Source organism: Strix uralensis, chromosome 4 (genome assembly GCF_047716275.1).
Source record: "Strix uralensis isolate ZFMK-TIS-50842 chromosome 4, bStrUra1, whole genome shotgun sequence".
Lineage (NCBI taxonomy): Eukaryota > Metazoa > Chordata > Aves > Strigiformes > Strigidae > Strix > Strix uralensis.
The window spans coordinates 68,603,387-68,631,070 of record NC_133975.1 but is presented as its reverse complement, the minus strand read 5'-3'; the positions used below and the strand labels follow the sequence as shown (position 1 = coordinate 68,631,070).

Genomic DNA, 27,684 nt, shown 5'->3' with positions numbered 1-27,684 from the left:
TTAAAAGACCCCCAGTGAGTGCTTTGTAATTAGAAATTGCTGGAAAGGACAAAGACTTACTCTGAATTTTAATTTTCCCTCAGTTTCTAATTTAGCCAGAAGGAATAAATTAGTCCCCAGTTAGGAATATCTACCATCTTTGAAACTTGGATATTCACAGAGAGCAAATAGCTCTTCATGTAGAAGGTCCCAGCTGAAGGATGGAAATGGTAAACTGCATGGAACACCATTTATTTACACTATTTTGGAAACACGAAAGGTTGAGCTGACCCTCCTATGATTCAAATCTGAGTTTACAGCGTCATTCATCATCTCAGAATGGGTTTGTTCCAGTCTCCTTGAACAAAACTATTTTCTCCTCACATTTGCTGCACAGAATTGGCTGAATTTCAATTCCAAGGTGTATCGTACAAAGAACAGTTTTGGAGTGAAAGGTGTCAAGCTGGCAAAAATTGAAAATTAGATTGGTATAAAATCTAATTTTTTTTTAATATAGAAAGTGTTTACTTTTTCCTCTGTAATATAATTTAAAGATGCATAGCAAACATGTTTCTTGGCTATGGAGGTAGGTTTCATCTCTAGCTGGATGAGATAAAGGATTTTAATAAGAAATTATGCAACAAATAGGTAGAATGTGTTGCATACAGTAGAAAAATGCTTTGCACCTCTGAGCACCGCATGTTTGGTGCTATCCACCCAGAGGTGGTGTCAGGGAGATCATTTGTAACCAAATTGCTGGGCAGTCTCTGCTTAATTTTAGTCATACATTAAAAAAAAACACCTTTTGTTGTACCAGGTGATCTTATCAGTGACCTAACAAGAGTAGGAACCAAAAAGTCTTCCAGTATTGGGATTTTCTTGAGACTCCTTTAGCATTTGAGTATGGTGAGGAGAGCTGGGGCTTAAGCATTTTCCTGCTGGAAAACGACTCTTTCAACTTTTCCTTTTTCCCAGGCTTTCAGTTACGGGCTCCAGGTGTAAAATCAGAAGCTGAAAGTGGCATTTTCCTCCCGCATTTTGGGCGGGCGGGCAGGAGGGGAGGTGGTCCAACTGCACAATGACAGATTATGCAAATCCTCCTGGAGCATCTAATCAATCACAGCAGTGGGAGAGGAATGCAGCTCATCTCCGAATTAGCCTCTATCGCCACGTCCTCGCGTGAAGCATCCCCCCTCGGTTGGAATGACATCAGAGCAGCTTCGAGTCCTTGAAAGTCTGGGGGTTGATTAGCTGGAGGAATTGGCCGCCTCTGCCAATCACCACCCTGCAAAGCCGCCTCAATACTCTTGTAGATATGAGGGAGAGGGAGGCTGACTACAGCAAACAGGAGGCACAGCAGCAGCACCGGCAGTAGTAACGGGAGCAGCTGGTATTCGGGTGATTAAATAGTTCTCGCAGCCTTTTTGCTGTAGCCTGGCTGCTCCCCGGTGTAATCCCCATGTCCAAGAAGGAAGCTGCATTTTTAACAGTGTGCTGAACAGAGGTTTGATTCATTCCAGCTGGCTGCTTGTTTTGAAAAGGACAGTCTGTGTATAAATGAGATGTGACTGTGCCGGTAGAGTTCAGTTACTGGGGCTGGAGCAAGAGGAACCTTCCCGGGATGCTGCTCAGACAACTGCTGTCAATTGAAAACTCTCCCTAGTTTACCTGGAGCCATGTGAAGAGATTTGAATAGCAGATGTCTCTTTCCTGCACACTAGGAAGAGAAATTCTTCTCTAGGTAAGCTATTGTTCAGCTTCTGCACATATTGCTGTGTTAACCTATACTTCTGGGTATATATTTGTACGACTATATAGACAGTGCCTGTACTCAGAAACAAGAAAACAGTTCCTGAGCAGGTATAAATATCCACACGGTGTGTAAAATGGTTTGGCTAGAACCTAATTATGTACAGTAAGTACTTCAGAAAGCTGCCTAGAGCCTGGCATTCAAAGAATTATTTGAAAGTTTGAGATAGTCTTTGCCATGTTTGCATGCAGGTGCCCTCAATGTAAATGGATCCACACCCTCCAAGGGGAACCAGTTGTCTGACTAAATATATGAAAGATTGCAGAAGTTAGAGCATGGAAAGTTACGTAAGAAAAAAAAGGAGAATAAAGGTTGCAATTCTTCTTTAGTCTATTCTATGTACTTCGCTTTGATTTGCTACCATCTAATAAAGTTAAGCAAAACTAGTGTATTAAAATGACAACGTGAAAGCTTTCCATGGACGTATAGTAAACATGCACTATTTAAAGTAAGAGTAATTGCCCTGTGAGGAAGCCAAGATCTGCAGATCTGATCTTTTCCAGCAGTTTGATATCCAAACAACATCCGTCAGCAACATTTTTTTTTAAAACAGCATGATCATTCATAGTGTGGAAACAAAGATCATTTCAGGTAGTAAGAAGCAAGCTGAAGAAATCAGCGTTTGCTCTTCAGATCACTACAGAGTCAGAGCACAGCAGCAGCTCAGTGTTTTTATCTTACAGCTAACACCCTGGCTCCAAGTCACTGCTGCTGGGAATAAACACTCAAAGCAAAAATGTTTAGAGGTGAATAAGTCTCTTCCTACAAGCACTACACTAATGTAACCACACACACATACAAAACACACACTCATTAAAGTTTCCTTTTCCCCAGGAAATTTACCATAGCATTTTTCACTAACTTCTGCAGCTCTTAATCACGTTGATTGGACCTTCCTTTCCTGTGAATAAATGCTGCAGAATCCAGCCTACCCCATGTAGCAGGTTATTCTGTATTTTCTACCTCTCAATGTTATCAGAACAAAAGATAAAAATAAGTCATTTTCACCATGTTTCTTCAGTAGTTTTTAATTATGATCCTCCTGCTCTAAGATGTTCAACTTGTGGAATAATAGGAGAATCTCCTTGTTCATAAAGTTTGAATAGTTTGCAATGCTGCCAGGTGCTTCCCTGTCTTGCCCCATCATGTCTGTGTACTTTCATCATGCACATTTTACCATCAGACAAGCTGCACTGTCTGACTTGCTTTCTGAAATGCTGCTCTAAAGGGAGGGAGGAAATGCCAAGTCGCATTTAACTAAGGAAATCCTTGGCTTCCAGTTTTCTTCTGAACCTTATCAATTCAAATAATAAGATCTGCTCAATTAGATTAGATGTTCCTAATGGCATTGCTCTGTGCAGAAGTTTGTGTATTGGTTTTTGTGCCATTTCCTCAGAACATGACCATTTTTTTGATTCATAATAAATGCTTAACGTCTGAAAGCCTCAGAAATCAAAGCAGGAGTATCTTAATGTCTTGTTGACACCACTTTTCTGTGAGGCTGGAAAAATGCTCCTCTAACTTTCATTTTATTGGAGTAAATCAAATCCAAAGGGTTAGGTTTAAGCACAGAGCAGGATGCTTGAGTGACTGATGACTTACACACATTTCAGTCTGAACACCCTGTTAACTCATATTATTAAGTTCTGGAAGTCCTATTAAAACTTTATGGATGTTTAGAGGTTGTGATATCTGTTATATTGCTCTTTGTAATGGCACTGATCAAACTCAGCTGATGTGGCAGCATGCAAGGAATCATGAGCTTCTCTAGAGTTCAACTATCATTCAGGAGGAGTGAGAGAAAAATATGCTAATACTAAAGATATATTTTTTTTTTTTTAAGGTTTACAGTACAGGAATTATCTTGGAGGTATAAAGAGATACTTTAAGGAAAACAGGACCCCATATTGCAAACCCAGGGCAACACTGATCAAAGAAAATGCTGATGAGTTACTAGTAGTTGTGACTGAGTTTTCAGTTAGATGAATAAAAAATTATATTTAACCATAATGTTACCAGAAAAAGATTTGTTTCTCATTTTATTTTTCTACAAGCAATAAGGGAAAGAGTATCATGATCTCTTACCAAAAAAAAAAAAAAAAGATAATTTCTGTTCCAAATCTGGTTTAACTCACAGACAATTTTGATTTGACTGCCTCTGTGACCATAGGGCTGGCTGAGCTTCAGCTGTGTGTATACACTGTTTGCTTCCATCAAGTGTTTGCTTTGCAAAGCTTTCATAACGCTTCAGAGTCTTAGGTGCATTGAGGAAACTGCTTTCCATACCTGCAAAATGGGCTTTTCTGAACAAAGCAAACCCTGGGCTAAGAGCAGCAAAGCATTTCAAGCTGAGGCCTAGGTGGCTGAAGGAAAAGATAACTCGGAATTGTGCAGAAAGCTGCAATTTCCCCAGCCTGTGGCATCATTTCAGGAAAAGGGCATTGAGCTTAAGATGATCCAAGGGCTCTCCACACTTTCCAAGGTGAGTGGAGCCTAGGTTTGAAACCATTTACAAAGATTAAGGAGTGCAGTGTAGCAGATCCCTTATTCTCAGGCCTGAGATGGAGTTGAGGACCATTAGAGCAGGTTGAGGGACTAGACTATGGGAGAAGGAGGGTCTCTGTGCTGGAAATTGCGTGGAGCACTAAGTTAAAGTGTCCTGTCTCACATTTTGAGAAAGGCTGAAGAATGCCCATATCACAGCAACAAGTCTACTTCTCCTATTGAGATGTTAAAGCAATGCCCCTCATGAAGTGTAAGCCACCCAAAAGAGCACTAGATACAAATACAGAATTTATTTTCCATCTGTATCAACATTTAAATTAGAAAAATTGTTTGAGCTATGAAAAAAATCATGTGCTGGAAGAAAATGAAAACCATGCACGTCAATCCAAAACGTTTATTACATCTAGTGTCAGTAATAATTACAATGAAATCAGAGATTCTTCTGAAATTAACAGTTGCTATAGAAAACTAATGATATTTTATCTAAACAGTAATGCCACCAGAATCACATGGCAACAGCACAACAGTGTAGAAACCATGTCAGTATTTGATGAAGAAAACACATTGGTACCAGAAGTCATGTATTGTGATGAGATGATTTAGACTCAATTCTGAAAAGAGCAGAGAAGTATTTAAACCTTTTTTCCTTCCCTCTGGCTACAGGAAGGGTCACAACTGCTTTTCCCAAGTGCAGGCAAGTGGAGCAAATTAATCCTCACTCCTCTGCTGCAAGTATGGGTTTTGCAGAGCCAGAACAAATACAAAAGTAGAAGCCAGGGCAAGGTGGGCTTCTTTCAGGAGAAAAGCAGCAAAAAGAAAGGGGTTCTCTCTTCTTCCTTGGAAGCTGATGAAATAAGAATTGTACTTGGCTTACTTAGCTTGGCCGAGGAAAAAACCTGCTGAATCTCTGGGTTGCTTTTCACAACCTAGGGAAGTCTTTGTTTTCCCTGCTTCATGTCACATAGAGGCTACATGCTAAGACAAGGTATTCTATAGCACATCCCCAAAACAGACAGTATAATGCAGATGGCAATTTAAAATCTGTGCACGTATATCTGCTGATGCGTTTGTCCCAGACCACAGTATAGCTACAGTTACAGGGTGCATGCTTTGGCACCCAAGGCTGCTGTTGCAGAATTCTGGCTAGAACAATCTTGAAACTTCAGAGTTAGTCCTTGTGCAGCCACGGGATGAGAGGAGCATCTGCTGTCCTGTCACAGACCACAAGAGCACTGAAAAATGCACACATAGCTAATGCTCTGGGCTGATGCATCTACAGCTGTAGTTTTACTAATGGCTAAGTCTTAATCTCCCATACATGTATATCATTATCAGAGACACACAGCAGACAGAGTAATGTGAACGGGCTCTTCCCTGAGCAGAGCTGTGCGCAAAACTTATCCTCCTGAAGGACTATCCACAGCTACTTATTTCAACCCACACTCTGCCAGGCTTCCACTGAAAGGATTGCATTTAGCTTTTAGTGTATAAATAAGTGTTCTGATAAATAATTAATACTAGCTGCTGGCCATAAAAGAGGCGACTGTTTGGAAAGTTAAAACAGTCTGTCATGAAATATGCACCCACCTCTGTGTTCTAGTTTCAGGGGATGTTTTATCCAACATCCTTTCCTTTTGCATGGGACCGTATTTTGCAAGGAGAAGGCCAGAGCTCGAGTTCAAAGAATACCCTGAGGCTCTGGAATTTATTCTGTCTCACCAGGATATTTATCACCCCCTAAACCACCAGGGGGGAGGGCAGGTGGTCAATGATTCACAGAGAAATTTTTGGAAAAGAGAGGAAAATGCAGTAGCATCTAGGCTTCTCGGTAAGATACAGAAATTACACTTACTGGTCACTCTTGATTTTAAAGCTCTCATAGCTTTTTTTTTTTTAGTTTAAAGAAAAGCAGGGCCATCTGCCTTGATACTTTTGCCAGACTACCTGCACTCTACCTAAATAGCTGATATAATAGACTAGGGCATTTTTATTCATTGCTAGTCTGTAGACTGTATTTGTTGTGCCATTTTAAATGGTTTCACTGTTCTACCCCCATACAATTGCACTGTTAAGGGTGGAACCATGCAGACACACATAGTGTGCAGTCCCTTCCAGCACAGGGCACTGTACAAATTAGTAACTACTGTTAGCAGCTGAGGGTCCAGGTTTGTTTTGAATTGATAGAGCAACCATCCCACCTTCTTAAGGTCTATCTCATTAGTAACAGAAAAGCAGCAATTCTGGAACAAATATGGACTGGGCAATGAGTAGATTGAGAGCAGCCCTGCAGAGAAGGACTTGGGGGTGTTGCTTGATGACAAGCTCAACACGACCCAGCAATGTGCACTCGCAGCCCTGAAAGCCAACTGTATCCTGGGCTGCATCAAGAGAAGTGTGGCCAGCAGGTCGAGGGAGGGGATTCTCCACCCCTACTCAGCTCTCGTGCAACCCCATGTGCAGTGGTGTGTCCAGCTCTGGGGTCCCCAACGTAAGGAAGACATGGACATGCTCGAGCGGATCCAGAGGAGGCCACGAAGATGATCAGGGGGCTGGAGCACCTCGCTTATGAGGACAGGCTGAGAGAGTTGGGGTTGTTCAGCCTGAAGAAGAGAAGGCTCCAGGGGCATCTTATAGTGGCCTTCCAGTACTTAAAGGGGGCCTGCAGGAAAGCTGGGGAGGGACATTTTATCAGAGAGTGTAGGGATGGGACAAGGGGTAACCGTTTTAAACTGAAAGATGGTAGATTTAGATTAGCAATAAGGAATAAATTCTTTACTGTGAAGGTGGTGAGACACTGGCACAGGTTGCTCAGAGAAGTTGTGGCTGCCACCCCCCTTGGAAGTGTTCCAGGTCAGGTTGGACTGGGCTTTGAGCAACCTGGTCTAGTGGAAGGTGTCCCTGCCCATGGCAGGGGGGTTGGAACCAGATGATCTTTATGGTCCCTTCCAACCCAAACCGTTCTAGGATTCTATGATAAATTCATCTTCTAACACAACTTCAACTGAGTTTTGTTTCCTTATAATTTACTATTTCTAAATTACCTGTAGGAGTGCACGTTACTGTCATTTGTAACTGAAAAATCACAGTTAAAGATCAGGAGATCTCTGTGATATGTACTGTCTGCATGACAAGCAAAGCAAGCAGTGCATGCCTCAAAACACTTGACACACTCAGACTCCCTTAAAATTAGCTTCATCAGCTTTGAAGTAAGCTCAACATGCCATCATGAATTAGTGGAAGTCATTTTGCATATTCAGATTTTTTAACTGAAGTACCTCTGAAAAGTCTTTCTCCTACATGAAGAATATTTACATTCAGGCAGAAAATTAAATATCTATGTATATATTGTCTAAAACAGAACTTTATCAATTACAGTGTATCATTGTGTCAACTAATGAGACATGATTTTTTGGCTTGTAAGCCCCTCCATAAACCAGAAAGCCAGGCTGGATTTCCTCTTCCAAGACAAAACTGAGAGATGCATATTGGAAAACGGAGTATAGTTGTGCGCCCAGTCCACAGGAGAGAATAGGAATGTAAAGAAAAATAATTCCAGCCTGGTGCAGGGGCAGTATGTTCAGAAAGATTTTGACAACCAGTTGGATATTTTTTTATTCCACACTCTCCTTTCAAAAAATCAATTAATGCCTCAATAGTTCAATAAGCAGAGATTTTTTCATTAAAACAACAGGTTAATCAAAGCCTTGCTATTCTATCACATAGCTCTAATGGTATTAGTTCTAGTTCCAGTCTCTGAGCTTAGCATGACTCAACAAAAAAAAATCCCTTGAATTCTCAAGTAGGACCCTTATCCTACTCATGGCATTTCTAAATTGAACTTTATCTAAACAAAACAAATAATAGATCTTTTGAAAGGAAACATTTGTTTATATTTTGAACCAAATGAAAAACAGTATCTATAGGTCACAGATGACACACCAGAAATCTCAGAAGAGATCTTTCACTTGACTGACAAAGTGGCTTCTCTCAGAGAAACCCCATAAAACAGTAGCAGACAAACACAAAAAAATGTAACCAGTGTATGAAGAATAAGAAAAAAAGAATCAAGCACTGCAAATACATTTGACTGCACATGAAAGTATGAATTTTGCACTGGCTTTCTTAAATGCACCATTTGCAATATCTATGCTATATACATTTGAACCAAACATGAACCCTCTTAGAATGTTTTACAGCTAATGCCCCTGTAAAGGTAGAAAAGGGTCTCTGTTGTTCCCACAACACAGAGAGGAAAAACTGAAGTACTGAAAAAAAAAAATCAGTGGTCTCCAGAGAACAATACATGAGTGTTGATGACAGCAAGAGACAGAACTCAAAGTTTCAACTCCCTGCCTTATCTTCTCACCCCTAGGCATTTTTCGTCTAGATAGGCAAACAATACCCATCCAATAATTGCAAGAAAAAAAAAAAGAAGTTGAATTTGTATTAATACATCTTCCATAAAATTTCCTCGGACTATCTGGTCTGCTTGGCAGTGTCTGAAATACTTAAATACATTCAAGTAAGATATAATCTGTTGAGTATTGTAGTATTTTTAGTACATAATGAAGTTTCTATGTCTAGATTAATTTTACTGACAATGGTAATATGTGCAGCTGTAACTGGTTCCCACAAAATACTAATCTGCCCAGTTTTAAAGAACTGGTAATAAGACCCAGAATTTTCTGAAGAACTGCCTGGAACCTGGTCTAGGACTAAGACTCTATCTTAAGCAATTTAAATATATATGAAAAAGACAGGAGAAATATGATAAACTTAACTTCCTGCCCCCAAACTGTCATGTAATAAAGCTGGGATAAATGCAAGTATTTTATAAGCAAGGGAGAAGTGACTGTTTGAATTTTCCCCTTCAGAACACTGCTGTTTGGAAGTCCAAGAAGCACACGTACCCAACAAAAAAAGAAGAGACATGTGGAGAGTCACCCTGTCTTCATTGACTTTGCTTGCCCTACTTTGCTTGAAAGCCATTACCACTATTTGCTGGCCAAGACCTGCCAGGTTGTCGCCAGTGCTGATGGCTTAGGTGATGCTCTAGTCCACACACCTGCTCTGATCAGAGGTTGCTGGGACCACACTCACTCACGATGTATTCTACCCATTTTTCTACCAAATCCTCACAATAACAACAAAACCCTTCGGCCAACAAGAATGAAGATGGGGAGAGGGGACTCCAGTAGAATTTACTTAAAGAATATAGGGAAGGTAGTATAATGAGACTTAATGTACGCAGAGCTTGAAAACAGTCTCTGGCTGTCTGGAACCTGGCTTGAGTAAACTCAGAATAAACCTCTGTTTAAATTTCATGTGGTAAACATGCTGCTTTAAGGATTTAGGCCCAAAGTCTTTGTTGTCTGGGTTTAAATAGACTTCCTTTGCAGTAGTAATAGATCATTACTATGTGACAGCAGTAGTCTCTCTGAAATAAGTTAGTGGCCTTCTTTTAATTCCTAGCACAGATGTGACCACATCAGACTTTCTCACAACTAGTCCCTATGACAAGATACAGACACCACGAAACATGTTATCTTGTGAAATATATTGTCATTGATATAAAGGTCGATACATTACCTTGTATGGTGGCAAACATTTTTAGGTCCCATAAAAGCAATAAGAAAACAGAAAGCACAGGAAACTGTTGACTACTAAAAAAAGTATAAAGTTCAAAGAGTTTAGCTTCTAATAAGCTATACCAGAGCCTGTGACTATGTCTTGTAGGCAAAGGGCCTCTTCATTATAAAAGGAGCTTTTAAACCGTTCTGTGTAAGAAACCTCCAAAAAGTGAAGTTTCAATAGCTATCCAGAAAACCTGTAATCCTTGGTAAATTTTCAAAATAGAGACAGAAAATATGCAGTTATGTAGATACCAATAGAACTATAAAAAGATTTTTTTTTTGTCTTAGCTTTTTTTATACGACCAAACAGGGTATACAGAGTTTGACTATTGCATTGATTGACTTTAAGCCATTCTAGTTAGGCACCCATTATATTGCACAAATGTTGAATCTCAACTGAATTCACAACACAAATCATTCTATCGAAACTGGATAGCTAATTGACAGCCTTATAAAAGCAGAAAACAGTAACAGAATAGATGGACTGTAATAAAACATCTGATATAGCATCTCCCAAAAGTTTTATTTGAAAAGTTAAATGAATTCATATTGGCTTCCATTGAAGCATTAAACTATCAATTGAAAAGTGATGAAGAGCCATTAACCAAGCAAGATCAGAGATTTGTTGCATCAGGTCAGAGGGAATGTTTTGCAGGCTGCCTCAGGAAAACATGTGAAGCCTGCTTTTATTCACTGGTTTTACTGAAAAAAACTGGGGCAATCCTAGGATGTTCATTACACCTCCACTCTCCATTAATCCCACTGGGAAAGCCAAGCATCAACTCCAAGGACTCGATCCTGTAGTTCACACAAATTTGTACCATAGGAAACTCTGCTGGTTTTAGCCACATGATATTTCTGCCATGATATTTTGGCTCTGTCATCATGTAAGCTTCCAACATTCAGATCACCTCTCAAAAATATTCTTTTCACCCTTGGTAGTTCAGTTACTTTTCTACAGATGTCATGAAAGTTGTAAAAATACCTATCTGTTGAAGGGCAAGAGCAAGTGGCTACTGCTTCCACCTCAGCCGTGGGTCTGCCACATGACCTTGGAAAAGTCAGGCCTGTACTCCGAAATAATGCAGTTTAGCTTTTTTGAATTATTGGTGACTTACTGGTGAAAAGCCATAGATCCTGTTACCATCACTCAGGCAAGATGGACACATTTATTGGAAATAGTATTGAGAAGATTTTTCTTTTTTCAAATTTTAAGTCTCGCCACAAAGTTACCATGTTTTGCCTGATGACATCAAAATATTACATATATATTGAAAAGTGATGTATTTTGATATCACTACACAACATTTTTGCCACATATGGAGCTGCGCAGAAGGCGTATGTGGTAATTAACACCTACCCGTTGCAATGGTGACTAGAACCACCCTGCCAAGAAACAAGAAATATATATATATATATGGGTTCTCTCATCATGCATGGTCCTCCTGAGACTATACTTAAATTATTACTGATTTCTAGGAGTTGCCACACCTAACACTTGAGAAAAATCAGCAGTCAGTGATTTCTGAGGAAGTACTACTACTTATATTCAAAACCTCTGACGTGTTAGAGACTGATAAATTGTGACAATTGGAGGAAATGTCACCGAAACATAATGGATGGGATATTTGTGTGTATTTCTGGGTGGTTAAAATGACTGTGGGATTGTTAGAAGTTAATGGATCAAAAGTGTTGGGGCTGAACATCAGGCAGCATTCACCAGAAGTGTGGTCTGGTTAAGTCTTGGAATAAATTTCTGCTGGAAGTTAAGCAACGTGCAATGTTACATATGGGCTGGAGAATCAAAGGCAGCAACAATTCTGTGAGGGAGGATTTGTAAGAAAGAACAATACCTTCCTTATAGTCTCATTAGTTCACATTTGTAAAAGCATCCCACTGATTCACATAGAATATCTTTGTGGGGGGTCTCATTAGGAGAGGTTATAGTTACCTGTGTAAAAGCATCAATAAGGAAAAAAACCACTTGGTGAGTCAGCAACTTGAGATCACATGAATTAATGAGAACAAAATGTCTGCTTACATGCTGTTATGACAGTAGATCTATCATATGTGTTCAAGAAAGTGGGGTTTGTGGCAGTCAGTGGTGGCTATCTGCACACCTTTGGAAGTATTAATGGAATACATAATAATTATTACAAGGTTTTCTCTAATCACAATCCCTTTAGTCAAAAGATGCGTAAAACACTGAAAATAAGGAAAACCACCCCGTTAGTATGCTTCAAATCACACTTGACAATAGTACCCATGATAAAAACAGATCAACTTTGGTGGTCCTGGAGTGAGACAAACCATTAGCCTTGCATTAATTGTCTGCAGCATTCAGATGTTATCAGTTTATCAAGAGTGAAGAGTTTAGATTTCCTAAGTACCTTTAAACCATGGTCCCCAACTATCTTATATACATAGTAAGAGGTGGGGGTGTGTGCATATGCATACACGTGTGAGAATATGTTTATGTGTAAAACCTATCTCCAATTATGCCTTTAGCCACCTTTCCACTAGGAGGCCTTTTTTCTTCAAAGCTCCAAGTTCTGAAATCATCTGGAAAAGTTTAAAGCCAAAGAAAGCTAGAAGTCTAAAGGGTCAAATCGCTAGCTTCCAAGTATTGTTTCATTCATAAGATCATGCCAGCTTTCATTGAGCACACAAGTTGAGGCATTTCAAATACTTTGCTTTATATTCATTGATTATCAACTTCGACTTCTGGCATCATTTAGCTTTCTGGAATCACACAAGATTAGATGTGCACTACAGACTGATCAAATTGCTGAAAATACTGAAAGATTGGTGTTTTAACTTACAGATGATTATGCACTGGAAACAAACAAAAGATGTAAAAGGGATGAGCAGCTTCTCCACTCAAAATATGAGAGTTAGAACGAAGTTAGAAGACCTGCAACAGCTTTTACCAGCTCAGAAGCTGTCCTTATCCTAGGTAAAGGGATTTTCTAAAACCTTATGGTAAGCTATGAGCAGCTGGCATCAACACCTGTCATGAGCAAGGCAACATTTATAAACACAAAACACACTGCAACTTTAAGCTTGAAAAAGAAGAAAGTTACTTTCAAGAAGCACACAAGTTTCATGAGTTTAGTAAAAAAGTCTCTTGGAAACTTCTGGGGAAAAAAAAAAAAAGCTGTTTTTTCCTCTGCAGTGAATAGAAACCCTGAACTTTTGCTAATGGTCAACAGGAGTAATTTTTCACTTAAATCAGTTTTCTTGTTTCTGTATTGAATGAGCAGTCATATGGAAGGAGTAGAAAGTAGGCATCATGGATCATTGGACTGCTAATAAATGACAGAAGTCCTACAAGCTTAGAAAAGAAGGAAAAAGAGGAAAGAGTTTACATTAATTTTTTAGCCTAAAGGGAACTTTTACATATAGAAAATAAAGCCATTCTGACTTCTCATTTATGCTGGAATAAGATGAGAGGAAACCTCTGGCCTGCCTCCAGATGAATTACCTGTAGATCATTCCATACAGTCTTGCACTCTGGTACAGACAGGAGACTAGAAATGATCATATTGCAGTGATACAACCAGTGTCCTGCTCCTCTACTCAACGCTGTGACCAGTGACACACTCTTAACCTGCTGCGGGTGGGACATCTGTTAGGTCCATCCATAAGGTGGATAAACACAACTGTTTGCTTAACATCACTATCTCTGCTTTCCACAGACTGAGCTAGATCAGAGGTGCTTCACCTACCTACAAGGCGAGGCAAGGAAAGGAGTAGAGCTTAAAGCAGACCTGTGAGGAAGGGTTCACCTAGCCCTTGGGTCAAACACTTGCCACAGGCCTCCTCCAAGGCAAGGACAGGCTGCTCACTTACCACTTATTCCTCCTCATGGATGATGGAAGGCAGCAACTCTCACTCTTAATGGGGTTTTCTCTATTTACCCAGGCAATAACTTAATTATTTCTGCTATCCCTCATTAGCAATTAACAGCTACCTTTGCAATATGTAACTACCTTCTGCAATGTCTGTATTCCCCCCGCTGATTAGTTGCGCCTAATTTGGTCAAGATGCTTGTTAAATCACTAAGCCCTGTGAGAAGGTCTACATATAGTAACTGGACCATGAGAGAATCAGCTTTAATTCCTGATGCAATGTTAACACACGGTCTTAATAAGAGGCTGTTTCTTTTCAGTATTGTGCTATCGGTTTTAAATAGTTGAGTCCTAATCTCCCAATCAATCATCTTCAAAATCAGTATGCTTTAATCATCAATCAAATGCATTTTTATGGGGAAGCAGGAAGTATTGTTTAGCAGGGAGGCAACAATTTTTAAAGCTCTGTTTTTCTTTGCCTGCCTGAATTAAAGAAAAATTACAGTTCCTGCAGACAGCTATGGCATCACAACAGAGTTATATTGCAGAGTTCTGCACTTTCTGGGAAAAGGCCTCATGTCTAGGAAGTCAGCTGAATGCACGATTGAAGAGCTACTGAAGAACCAACTATGGATGAATGTAATCTGATCCAATGTACCCAGTTTTGGGCTTTACTCCCGAAGAATCAATGAATGCTGACTAGTGACCATAGGAACACAGGACCTCAAACACCAGTTTCTAAAATGAAACTGCATTAGTAATGCTAATTATGAAATATGGCCTATTTTCATGTTTTTCAAATTAATATAGCAGAGAAATACTCCAAAGATGTTTGAATTTCTGAGCAAATAAAAAGCTGTTGAACTTTAAGAGGGAAGTTTCAAAGGCACAAATGGCACTTAACTTCCAATTATGCCTTGGAAAATGTCCCACTAATGGCTAATATAGCTGATTTATTTTCATAAACTTTAATTACTTCACACTATTTTTTTTACTGAACAGTATCATCAGTTCAATAGAGAACTTCAGACACAACGCGCAAACTAGAAAGATCTGCTCCAATGCCAGGTTTCCATATGCAAGTTTAAATTCCTTATTAATTCTAATATTTAGACATCTAGACAAGTGTGAATACTTTTACTTGTTATAACATCTGCATACAACAGATGTACTAGTTTATATTAAATCTGATTGCTAATATTTTAACTTGAAGAGATTTTACCGATGTCATGTGGATCAAATAATTTGGGATGAAGACCATATTTTTGTTTTGGCTAGTATAAAGTCAGGGGCTTCTCATATTTGTAGTAATACAAGCAATAGTAGCAGCAAAGATCTGGCTTATTGCAGTACCAGTACTTGGGAGATCCAGCAGGACAGGCAGTGAGGAAAAAATGTGTAATTTTAGGTCTCCTTGCATGCTATTCCCTTGTGCTCTAGGTGTAGGCTGAGACATTTGATAAGTATTCAGTGTGATTTAGTGGCAGATTTTTTAGAGCAGAAGTCGTGTTTTGTATTTATTTTTGAACAGAAGAGTCTTAATTAAGATCTTTTACCTGCCCTGAGGATTTCCAAGACCCTTCTGGAAAGAGCCTGCCTGCAGGCAGGGTTGTCTGCTCTGAGTCGAGGTGAGAGCAGGTACTGTCTGCTAAAAAGCAAGAAGATAGTGCCCTCTAGTGCTGAAAGCAAGCAGATGATGCAGAGTCCAAGAGGGGTTTTAAATTATAGTTTTCAAGGTACCCGTCTGTCTCATGCTAACAAAACTAAGGCTTGTTGCAATTAGCTGTTTTGTGGGCAGACTATGCACCCAGCGAGACTGCTGTTCCCACGGAGAGCAATTCTCCTCATCCGATCAACCCTCAGAGTCAGGCTGAGCAACTCATCAACGTCACCAAAACTGGAATACAGCCTCCCAGAGGATGCTTCACTTGATCCAGTTTTATCTTTTGATAAAATCTTAATTGGAGGTGTAATAAGAAGCAAGATCCTGGCAAGCAAACAGAACTGCAGAACAAGGGAAGCACCAAAAGGGGGGTAAATACTCTTACAATTATCAGGATTATTTTAATTCCCAAGTGATAGCTGTGATTTCTTTTGTATTTCTTCTCTCATACATAAGACAATACTAAATACAAAACATTTTTCTCATTTCTGTTCACTTCTGTCCGTGGATAAACTACCCACCTTGCTCCCCTTTTGGCCAATTGCTGCGTGACATGCAGTAGGGTCGCTGATGGAGTAACCCACAATACAGGGGTACGAATCTCCTAGCAAGCTTCTAGCTGAGAAGGGTAAAGCAGATAAAAAACCTGAACCTGACAAAGTCACAAATGGTCTCAGCAACAACTCCCTCTCTCTAAACTGTGAGAGCAGCAACAAGCCTCTCATGAGCAAGTAGACTATTAATTCACCATTACTTCAACATTCTCTTCATTTCTTGGTAAGCTCCCAAAAGCAGTCAAGTACTCTAATATTAGAGTGGTATATGAGCCATTTAAAGCAAAATTAAAACTTTTAACTTTCATTTTTAAGCTCTTGAACTGAGACAATCAAAAGGTTCCTTAGAACTTCATACCAGAGTTATAAAATATACTGCTAGACAAATTTCTTCAGTACCTTTCTTACAAGCATTTTCCAGTTTTAGTTATAAAGCTTAAGATGAAGAAATAGTTTTTGGAATGAAACTGAAAAGTGTAATCTGAGTTAATGGAGGAGGACACATCAACTGACAAGTATCTGCCTGAAATGAGTGTTTCTTCCTTGCAGCTCAAAAATTATCCGTTGCTTACAGTCTCATTATTCCAATAGGTTAACTATATAAATAGTTCACAAATATGTCAATTCTTATTTAAATCCATAGAGCAGCATGGGCTATTTATTTAGTTAGTTTTAACTGCCTCTGAGTTACATGGTTTATTGTTACCAATGGTAATTTTTCATTAATTTAGGTAGAACTACCAGGAATTGCACAAGTACTTCAGAGCTGGCCTGGCAGTCAGGTTTAAGGACCTTGTACTTCAGCCATACAGCACAGCAGGGACAGACTGAAGGCCAAGTCCTTTAGCGGGAGGTGTCATGGCCCAGGGCACACGCCTACATGCCCACCCAACACTCACCGAACAACTCCTTCGTGGTACTTTCCATGTTACATACCACCTCCCTTTCATGCCTGATGGTGGTAGAGGTATGCACATCTGTACCCTGCAGTTTTAGTAGCCTACTCATTCACTTGGAAAATCCACGCACAATCTTCATCATTCCAGACAGTCCTTAAACAGACTGTAAAGTACTGATGACTTCAAGTACAGAATGGAAACTGGAAAGAAAAGTCTTTCCTAAAAGTTCTCTCATGTCTTTCACTTTGGTTCCATTAGTTTCCCAGTCCAACACAGAATTTGTCAACCTGAAGCTACATAAGTATTTTGAAAGGGGTAACAGGGACCATGGCTGAATATTTAACAAACTTTTACTTTGTCCTAATTTTGTCCTACAGTCTTCAGTCGTTCTCATCTGTAATAGCAGTGAACCATTTTAGATAATAAATGTCCATAAGAGATACATGTCCTCAAAAATTTATGTTTAGATTTTATTTTTATACTCTAAGAATATGGGAGAGCTGTTTAATGCAGCTTATCTTAATACATCAAGAAAGCAAGTGACACTGAGTGCTCCTTGAACTGTTCATAAACTTCCCTCTTAACTCAGATTACCAGTATCAATCACTGTCTTTATTAACATGTGTTTTTAATTGCTTTATGGATTTTAGTTTATTTACTCTTCTTTTACTTCTTGTTGCAGATAATGTTAAGAGTCCTCTTCATTGATTATTGGCAGCTGCTGCATTCTGAGAAAACCTCTTTCAATTTAGCTTTCCAGATCCTTTGACTTCCCACTCCAACAACTTTATAACCTCCCTAACAGCTTCATAAATGCACTGCAATGGTCACATGAACATCTTGGGAGGGGAATCGGCACCTCTGCATCTCCTCATTCCTATGGCACTCTAGGAAGAGGGAACCAAAAAGCAGCAAGTCCAACAGAATTTGGAAGTCCTGCGAAAGATGAATCTAATCGTGAAGCTCCGCAGAAGTTTCAGAACACTGGTCATTCTCCTGGCAACCTTCTGCTTGGCGAGTATCATCATTTCTGCCTATTACCTCTACACTGGGTACAAGCAGGAAATGGCCCTCGTGGAAACCACCGGAGAAGCGGAGTGTGAAGACCTGAAGATTCTACCATACAGGTCTGTGGAGCTGAAAACGGCTAAGCCCATTGATCCATCTAAAACTGATCCCACTGTCCTCCTGTTTGTGGAAAGCCAGTACTCCCAGCTGGGGCAAGACATCATAGCCATCCTTGAGTCCAGCAGATTTCAGTACCACATGGTCATCGCGCCAGCTAAGGGGGATATTCCCCCTCTCACAGACAATGGAAGAGGAAAATACACGGTTGTTATATATGAGAATATTTTAAAGTATGTATCCATGGACTCATGGAATAGAGAGCTTCTGGAAAAATACTGTGTGGAATACAGTGTTAGCATAATTGGTTTTCATAAAGCCAACGAGAACAGTTCCCCAAGTACAAAACTGAAAGGTTTACCATTACATCTTTACAATAATGTAGCCCTCAAAGACTGTGTAGTAAACCCTCAGTCTCCCCTGCTGCGCATTACAAAAGCACCAAGGGTTGAGAAAGGTCCACTGCCTGGTGAAGACTGGTCAGTTTTCCAGTTTAACCATTCCACCTATCAACCTGTGCTTTTAACCGAACTGCAGACCTCCAGACCACCCCCCGTGGCATTGCCAAAGGCTGCTCTGTATGCAACTGTCATCCAAGACTTAGGGCTTCATGATGGGATTCAAAGAGTCCTTTTTGGAAACAACCTGACCTTCTGGTTGCACAAACTGATCTTTATTGATGCTATCTCTTTCCTGTCGGGGAAAAAGCTCACACTGTCTTTGGATAGGTACATTCTGGTTGACATAGATGACATCTTTGTTGGGAAGGAAGGAACGAGGATGAACATCAAAGATGTGAAGGTAAGGCAAGGATTGGGGGATACCATCCCAAATACATGTATGTGCGGATGTATCAAAATGTATTAAAAAGAGACAAAGCTTGTAAAAGCTGGCAAGCTCCATTTCCTAGTAAAGGCTGAAAGTACACAAGTGTAGCTAACAGATACAGAAGCTGTATCCTGAAATTACTTTAAAAGTCTGTTTACCCACATACATACACAGAGATGCATTCAGGTATGTTGATACATATAGATGGCCTCATACAGTAATGCATATAGCGACTGTACTGGCTGCCTCTTGCTTATATAGGTTCTGCTCAAGGGCTTCACCCAGAGCACCCAGGTAACAAAGGAGACTTTTTATACCTCACATTACAGAGATCTTTCTTTAGATAAAAGGATTTCTGTTTCTGGAGCAAGTTCGCTGCTAAGATATCTAATTTTTCAATAACAACACATGTTTTACACTGCATTAAGTTTTTTTTCCCTATGGGTATACAGACATACACATGTATATATGTATGTCTTATAAATATATAAGACAATTTATAGGAATTTTCTGTATCTTTCTTTCACTGTTTCTGAAAAGTAGACAGAACAATAGAAGATGGTTGCCTTTTTAAATCTCATGTAACTATCACTATATTTAAAAAGTCCCATTTTTACTTACAAGAGTTGGCAGGGTAGTTTTCATTATCAGGCAGGCATTTAAAGTTACCAGGGACAGGATGGAAGCATAGCCTACACTTTAGCAAATGACATAACCATCTGATATGGTGAAAAGCCCACAGACTATTATTTGGGGTCTCTTTTATTCTTATTTTTGTAGTCTGTAGTATCCAGGGACACCATTAGATTTGTTCAGAGTAATTTTCAAAGATGCATGCAACTTGGAAAAAATACACAGAACTCAATAGCATGACAGTTATTTCCTTGCAATTTTCCACATGTGGGAATCATCATATTCAGAGATTAATTGAAGTTACTAAGCATACAACATCATATTCTCAAGCCTTTATTCTAGAGCTTTTTTTCCTGTAAATATCCCAGTGCTTTCATGACAAATAAGCAATCCTTTTGTTTTTAAACATGAATTTCTATTTTGTTTCTTAATTCTTATTTCCATTTCTACAACTTCTATATTCATCTGCCTCCTCATCCAGATCATTAGGAGAGGTATTGAAATACCCAGCAAAAGCAGTAGTCTCATATACAATTAAAACAATTTTGCACATCAGAACAGTTTGGGTAATTCTGTTAGCCAAACCAGGCGTATAAATGCTCATCAGGGCTGATTTCTAGCATCAGGCACTCCAAGTGCCTGGTGTCTTGAGATCTGAGCATTGTGCACAAGCTCAGTGATCAAGTGCTCTCTCTCCGGAAATATATGGTAAAATGCTCTGAGAAGGAGTTTGTATACAAGAGGAAATTAACTGAAAAGGCAATTGTGGAACAAGTTTTTCAGCAATAGCTTACCGCCTGCACATTTTTAAGTGCGTCTTTTTCTGATGTGGTTGGCTCCACTAAGCAAGTCTATTATTCTACATTGGATGAAGAGCCTCTATTACTATAAGAAGAGTGTCCAGAGTCACTTGGAAATTCAAATCATAAATATTCTCACTAGACAGAAAAAACCCAAGTCACCTCCGTTTTATCCAGCAATCAACATTACTAGGCAAACCTTTACACCTGGGTTTGGCAGAGCAACCATGCTTCATAGCTCATTATAGGAGACAGCAGAAAACTCCAGATCCGGGGGCTTGAGTAGGAGCTGGATGGCAGAACTGTAGCTGTTAAAAGCATTCAGCATTACTTTTATATGCTGTGCACATTTACCCATCTGAAAACCGAGCAGTTCACACTGCTGAATGTCTTGAATATAACAAGAGAAAGCATCTGCTAGGAATTCAGACATTTTTAAAAATTATTTTTTTAAAGGAACATGTGGTTAGTCTTCTTTTTATGGATTATGTTTGGGTCAAGGTATGACAGGAAGCTTTCATTCTTCCCACATTTCTCCAGTGCTAATTTAACAGCCCGCTTCCATCACAAAACCACCAATAGTGCCACTCATGGGATAAATCCCCTCTTCACCTCAAACAAGAAATCATGCGACAAACACCAACCGTGGAGAGAAATCTTTTGCAGGCACATGCTCAGAACCAACATTCCCATCAAGCACCCTTCTGGGGACAATAAAAGTTTTATCTCCCTTTTAGACATTTGCACGTAAAACCACTCTGCATCTTGACCATCCATTGATATTCTGTCCTTAACATCATGGGTTTCATTTCAAATCAGTTACCCAATACAGATTTGTTCCTCAGGGTATTTCACAAACACTTGCTACACAGATCAGTCCATTCTTATAGACCGGATATTCCCAGAATACATTAACATTCAAAACTGGATGCTTGCTAATGAACGTAACACCCAAATCAGAGTGTACTTTGGTTAGTTTACAGTAAAGGATAATTACAGTCAGTTAGAGAACAATCTCCCAAGTCACTTGGGGAAGGAGGCAATTAAGAACAAGCGGGCCTGCCTTTACCCCTTAAGGCAGAGCAAATTCTTTGCTTGAAAAGCAAAAGTAGCAAAGGGAGGCAATATTTACGAGGCTGATATTTAAGCGATGTCAAAATATTGCCATGCATTTTGAAGCAGCGGCTGCAGCCAGCTACTCAGAGAGGGTTGTGCTTTCATGGCGGGTGAGAGGCTGTTTCTGACATACGGAAGCACCATGAGATTTAGGGGCAGGTTGTGCTTGTCCTGTAAATGGCTCTGATAGCTATAGGGATTAGCACAGGCTCCGTATGTTGTTTAAGAATGTGGCAGAATTGGAATCATCTCCTTTCTTCCCTGAACTGCATATTACAGGTATACTTAGCACCAAAAACCCCACAAAACACCCCAACAACAAAAAAAACCCCACAGTCCACATCTAAAATGTCATGCACTTCAAAACTCATTTCATCCTGTCCCCTCAGTGCAAGTTTAAAACATAAGCATCTCTAATATAATAGAAAATATTTATACAGCGTTTTCAAAAACAAGAGAACCATATAAAGCAGTGTTTGTAATGAAACAATTTCTCAACACAGTACAATCCACTGCATTATGCCACATCACTACTTCTCCAATTCCTTTAGTTCTTAGCATTTGTTACTGCAAACAGCGTAGGTTCACTTTGCAGAGTTATACAGACTTTCTGTTAGGCTCTCCTAAGGTGCCATGCACACCCATGTCCCTTGGGAATGCTTTCATACACAGCAGATTCCCAGGTGCATGCAAGAAACTGCAAATGAACCATTACACACTTCCTAAACTGTACAAAAAATACAACTAAATAACATTACTCTGTTCAACCTCTTAGGCATTTCCTTCTGGTGACCAAACATGCAATAACTGCCAACTCAAAGGACATACAACTAGAAATAAATCTTCTGATAACAGTATTTTTATGTAACAATAAAAAGACAAGTAATACTGTTCCTGTGTAATTACTTCCTGCAACTCAAATGTTTTTATCCCCTTACAAAGCCATTTCTCAATTAGGTGCTTCAAGAATATATATAGTTTTATAAAGGGTGGCATCAGCTAGAGAAACAGAGATTAGAGAACAGAGTTATTATGGGCTTTGTTTACCACAAAAGATCTCCTGGTCCCTTATATTATAGAACTTGTGCAAGGTCATATCTGGCTAAGTAATTAAACAGGAACTCAGCAGAGCCACAGAGAGCTATTTTCCCAAGCTTTGCAGAGATCTATCTTGAGCCTAGCAAGCCTCTGCAAATGAATTTCTCCCTTTCCCTCCTGCCAACATATTATCTCACTACTTGATTTTAGAAAACAAAAAAGACTGAAGAATTCATCAGTTAATTTGCAGAATTATTGAATTTGTGTACTTGCAAATTATATTGGTTCCCAGCCACACAACAAATCCAGGATCACCAGCATCAGTGGTTTAGCAAAACAAACCTAGAAATGGCTGATTATGTCACGTCTGGGATTGCCATACAGAAAGAATATAGAAATTTTATCTTTAAAGTTTCCTTTTAACTGAACACAAACAGACCTGCATTACCCAAACAGGTAGTAAGAACTTACTAAAGTCTTTTTTTTTTTTTTTTTTGTTGCTATAGTATGCACTAGTACAACATTTACTCACTTGGGAAGAGCTCAATGCAGCAACCAGGACTTTTTCAACAACTTTCACAAACACACTTGTTATTGTTAACTCAAAAAAACCTGCAAGATGACAATACAAGCTAAAGCTCTTATTCTTTAATAAATAAAAAAATAAAACATAACAAAAAGCATTAGCCTTTCACTTTCTACACTCCTTCTGACTCTAGGGCTTGCAACTGTAGCACAGCTTCCCTTCTATAGTCTTGTTCCAGGTGGACTCTCTCAGGAGCCACCTGCTTCCCTCTCTTCCCCCACTCTCCCAGCTGGAGCCCTTAATCAAAGAGAAATTGCTCATCCCAGCATCATCATATCACAAAGCCCCTTTCTCTAAAAGCTACACTTCCCTTTTCTGCATTCCCTCTCATTGCTGCCATAAGGGCAGGAGTATGTTTGTGCTTTCTGAGGTACTATAAAATGATCGAGCAATGTTTGGGAATGTTCTTTGTGTTGCTGTTGACTGCAGTCTCTCCTTCTCCTTGCAGCACCAAATAACCCATCTGCATTCTCCCCCCTTCTTCCACTCTAAACTTCAGTCCACTTACTTCAGTGGAAATAAGAATTACATTAGTCTCTGACACCTCGTCACTTCCACAAGTCTGCACTTTGTCTTTGACCTTCACCATCATTAAAATGCCATGAACACTTAAAGGCTGTGATTTCTTGCTCATTTTAGTATTTTAAAGACAAAAATTCATGCTGGACTTGCATCTTTTCTGATAATTCCAAATTAAAGGGAACTGGCTCAGCAGGAGTCTGAGCACAATAACTGAATCTCTCCAGTATATGCTTTTTCTGATCTTTCTGCGAGGACAATTGCTTTCAGGTGGGATAATGAGAAATGTCTGGGCTACATCACCAGCCATGGCTGAATGATAGTCAGCACAAAGCTGCAGGTGGGCATGGGGTGGGTAACACTCTCTGTGCTGCTGTTTGCAAATCCTTCTTCCTGTCTATGCAAAGTCTAAAGAAGGAATTTAATAAACTCTTGTAGACCAATGCTCGTTCCTAATTCAGTTCTGTTGGGGTACCTTGCCTCTCATTCTCTCTGGGGTTGGTGGTACAGACCCAACCCAGGCATGTGGATGAGGAAGCTCTATTTAACAACAGACAAGAATGCATTTCTGCATCCCTTTGCAGAATTTGGCATCTAGGGTAATGGAATATGCCCAGCTTTCTGTAGAAATTTGCCAGCAGTGGTCAAGACCAGAATTAAGAATCAGGGAAGATTATAATGGGTACTTGGATTTTTAACTCAGGTTTCTGAAGACTTTCTCTGGATGCTCTACTCTCTTGTACCTGTCCTACACTCGCACCCAACTGTGGGGAAGTTACAGTAGCCAGGTATCTCAATCTGCATCCAGTTACTTCCAAATGCATCCAATATCAATACCCGAAATCCCCAGTGCTAGAGCAAAATTTGAAACTTCTGGTGCTATAAATAGGCACTAGAAACAAATATTTTTTTATTGTTCATTCATCTGCAGCTTCTTCCTTCATCAGAAGCTGCAAACAGTATTTGCTTCCTTGGTGATAATGTGAGATACAATAGTCATCCCTGTAGCCTTTTTATAGTAATAAACTCCTGCCAGTAAAGTAACCACACCAATGGACAATACAGGGAGAAACTAAAACCAGAAGATGTGTGAGCATAGGAAGCTAGAGGAGACAGCCAAGCATTAGTCATTATAGGCTGTGTTGCTCTTATGTCGCCTTTTAAAGTACTTGAGAGTGGCAGTGAAGAACACAATGAAGTGAAATTCTGGAGTTTCCACTTTTCAATGGTCTTAAAGACTTTAAAAATTAATTTTAAAAGCAGCTGAGAAGGTGTTATAAGAAAAATTTAATAATCAGACAATCTTTTTAAAAATGGGAGTGTCTATTGCATTCTGCTTCAGCAGAGATGACAGTTCATTCAATATTTTACTTGTTCAGGTCTCTTGAATCACCCAATTCTTTCTGCAACAATTTGAGTGTTGAATACAGCTCAAGTGCCTTGTCAAGATACATCACACAAAAAGTTTCATACTTTTGTTTCAATAAAGCCTGCTCTTTCATTCAGAATTTCAGTACTGATGTGGTTAAAAAACCACAATTCCTCTGCCATCAGCAAAACATTTATTTTTCTTCTTGGCAGCCTGGCAGATTGACTGTCTATCTGAGTACCCTGCCTGAATTATAATAGACTTGGGGTTCTCTCATCTGCCAGGTTTCCCACTGAAGATATGGTAGGTCTTGACAGTGTTTTATACAGCCTTGCCAGAAAACAGATTCTGGTGGCTCTAATTTTCTAACTCTTTCATTTCATTAGTTTAGACTATTATATTCCTTCCATGTGCCCCATACATTATAAGGGTGCCTCTATCACGTGGTCTAAGCAAGGTTTTCCCAAATGTTTGAAAACTCACTCAGTGTTCTCCTGTCTCAAAGGGCACACTGGTTTTATGTCTGCAAGGTTACAAGGCTCCGAGCAGTGCAATTTGATACTGTTCGTACAAGCACCACGGAATTATCACAAATATATTTTTTTTTTTTTCCCAAGGAAAAAAAAAATAATCTTTCACAAAGTAAGCAAATGAATTAAAAAACCAGAAGAATCATCCTTCATTCTTCCAGCATTTTAACTAGCTGTAAGTACTCAATAGAACTTAGTTTTTGAAAAGAATAGCAATTCTGAAATTTTAAAAAACATCACAATACCTTTTAAAATATAAAAAAGGCAGTGTTTTTTAGTTATTGGTTGAATTCAGAAGTATCTAGTGCTCACAGCCTGTGCTCAGCATCACTGTCTTGTGACACATTCCTTTGTCTATGCTTCCATTAATTTCCTGGATTTGTACTGATTTCTTGATTCCCTTCTCCAAAATTATTCTAAAGTCATAGGTTGTATCATACTGGAGTATATTTCCAGGATATATGTGGTAGTCTATTTAATTTAGCTTCATTTATTTTAATTTAAATCATTTTCATAACATTTAGGGAATCCATAGGAGCCAAAAAACATGGCTGCTTTATATCAACCTCTCAAGAAGCCTGCATTAACCTGAGTTTTGAAACAATGCATATTAGTTAAAAAGGAGCAATAACAATTGCTTCCTGTATAGCAAAATAACACTCTATGAAATGCTCAAATAGCTTTATAGAAAGGCTAGTCAATGTAGACTTAAAGAGCAGTCATAATTATTGCCTTAAAAACATTTGATGTAGCAATAAACACATTACCATGAGTCCCATGTATAATGCAGTTACTTTAGTAGCAGTGTTACTTGAATAACTTTAAATATGTCTTTGTCATCCAAATGTGAGCAGAAGAGACAACACTTGGTGAAAAAGCTCAATTTGGTATCATTGGCATTATTCAAATGATTTGAAAATGGCAATGCTCAGAAAAAGGGTAAATAGATGGAAGGATGGACAAACAGATGAAATAACAGAGAAAATCTCAAAGAGAAAAGAACTTTGAAAATTAAAAATTTATCAATAATTAACTAGGCATTTTCTGCCCACCTCTGTATCATAATGTAGTATGAAAACAAATCTTTGTCTACGCCTGGTTTCAAATTCTTAGATATATCTATCTATGTATATTAAAATGTACCTGTATACGCATACACTTACACAAATTAAAACTTATGATCTTCTTTGTCTCTTCTATGAATGTGTCCACAGACTCCTTCAATTAATACTTTTATTTCTAACATTTTACGTATCCACCTGTCTTCTTTCCATACAGGCAGAATACTGTGATGGCTTTTAGGTAAAAGTTACCAAATTCCAGTTTACACAGAGGGCAGAATAAGAGTCTAACAAGAGCTGCAGCTCAGATACTGAGCTTGGTGTCCCTCTAAAGTGCAAAATTACTTTACAGTAGATGGATACTATCTATTAATTATCATTCCTGGAGGTAAATATCACATGCCAGCATGTGGAACTTCAAAACTGGTAAATCATAAGCAGATTACAAAACCAGATAATAGGATAACCTTCAAGCTAAACCTCCTGCTTCATTTCAGAAAAAAATATCTTTGGTTAAAATCTAGGATGCGACCATTGTGCCTAGTGAGCTGTGCATTTATCTACAGGAAGATGTAGGCTTTCCCCAAAGGGCTGGACAATTTTCATAAGGGTTTCCTTTTCCTCTGGACATATACAGAGTCCAGATACTTTCACAGAGATATAAGAACAAATGACCTTCTGACTCCATCATTCAACATGAGTCATGCATATCTTGGAATAGTTAGAATGAGTCATATATCGCTTTCAGCAGAGTTTGTCGGAGAATAGTGCTTTGCATACAAACACATCAATTCATCTGGAGAAACTCACGTCAGAAGAAATTATTTTATTTAGGAATTTTCATGTGGTCTGTGTGCAGCTACTTTAATAAATAAACAAAAAAATGAATGATTTCATTGAACATTTCAAATTGTGACAGTTTGATATAGTTATTTCACTGCTGAAGGGGATGTCTGTGCATCAGAGTTTCTTGGGTATTTTTGCAATGATCATAAGCACACCCACAAAGAATCAAATTTAATGAGACAATCATCCTGTCTTTTATGTTTATGTCACTAGATAATATTCTGGTGACTGGCCAAGCAAAAGAAGATAAAATCGTACAAAGCATTCAGGGTTTGCTGTGAAAGCACAAGCTGTAATAAAACACTGGACGATGCCTTGTGGTTTTCCATTAGATGCTGT

At 39.1% G+C, this 27,684-nt stretch overlaps 1 protein-coding gene across 1 annotated transcript in view; it reads left to right on the top strand.

The window, feature by feature from the left end:
• Window positions 1-1,129: 1,129 nt before the first annotated feature.
• The window catches only part of LOC141942937 (bifunctional heparan sulfate N-deacetylase/N-sulfotransferase 4), a 108,423-nt gene continuing 81,868 nt past the window's right edge, over window positions 1,130-27,684 (top strand). The window contains exons 1-2 of the mRNA XM_074867204.1: window positions 1,130-1,720; window positions 17,577-18,820. Of these exons, the coding sequence (XP_074723305.1) occupies window positions 17,840-18,820 (981 nt within the window). The 5' untranslated portion in view covers window positions 1,130-1,720; window positions 17,577-17,839. The remainder of the gene's footprint in view (window positions 1,721-17,576; window positions 18,821-27,684) is intronic.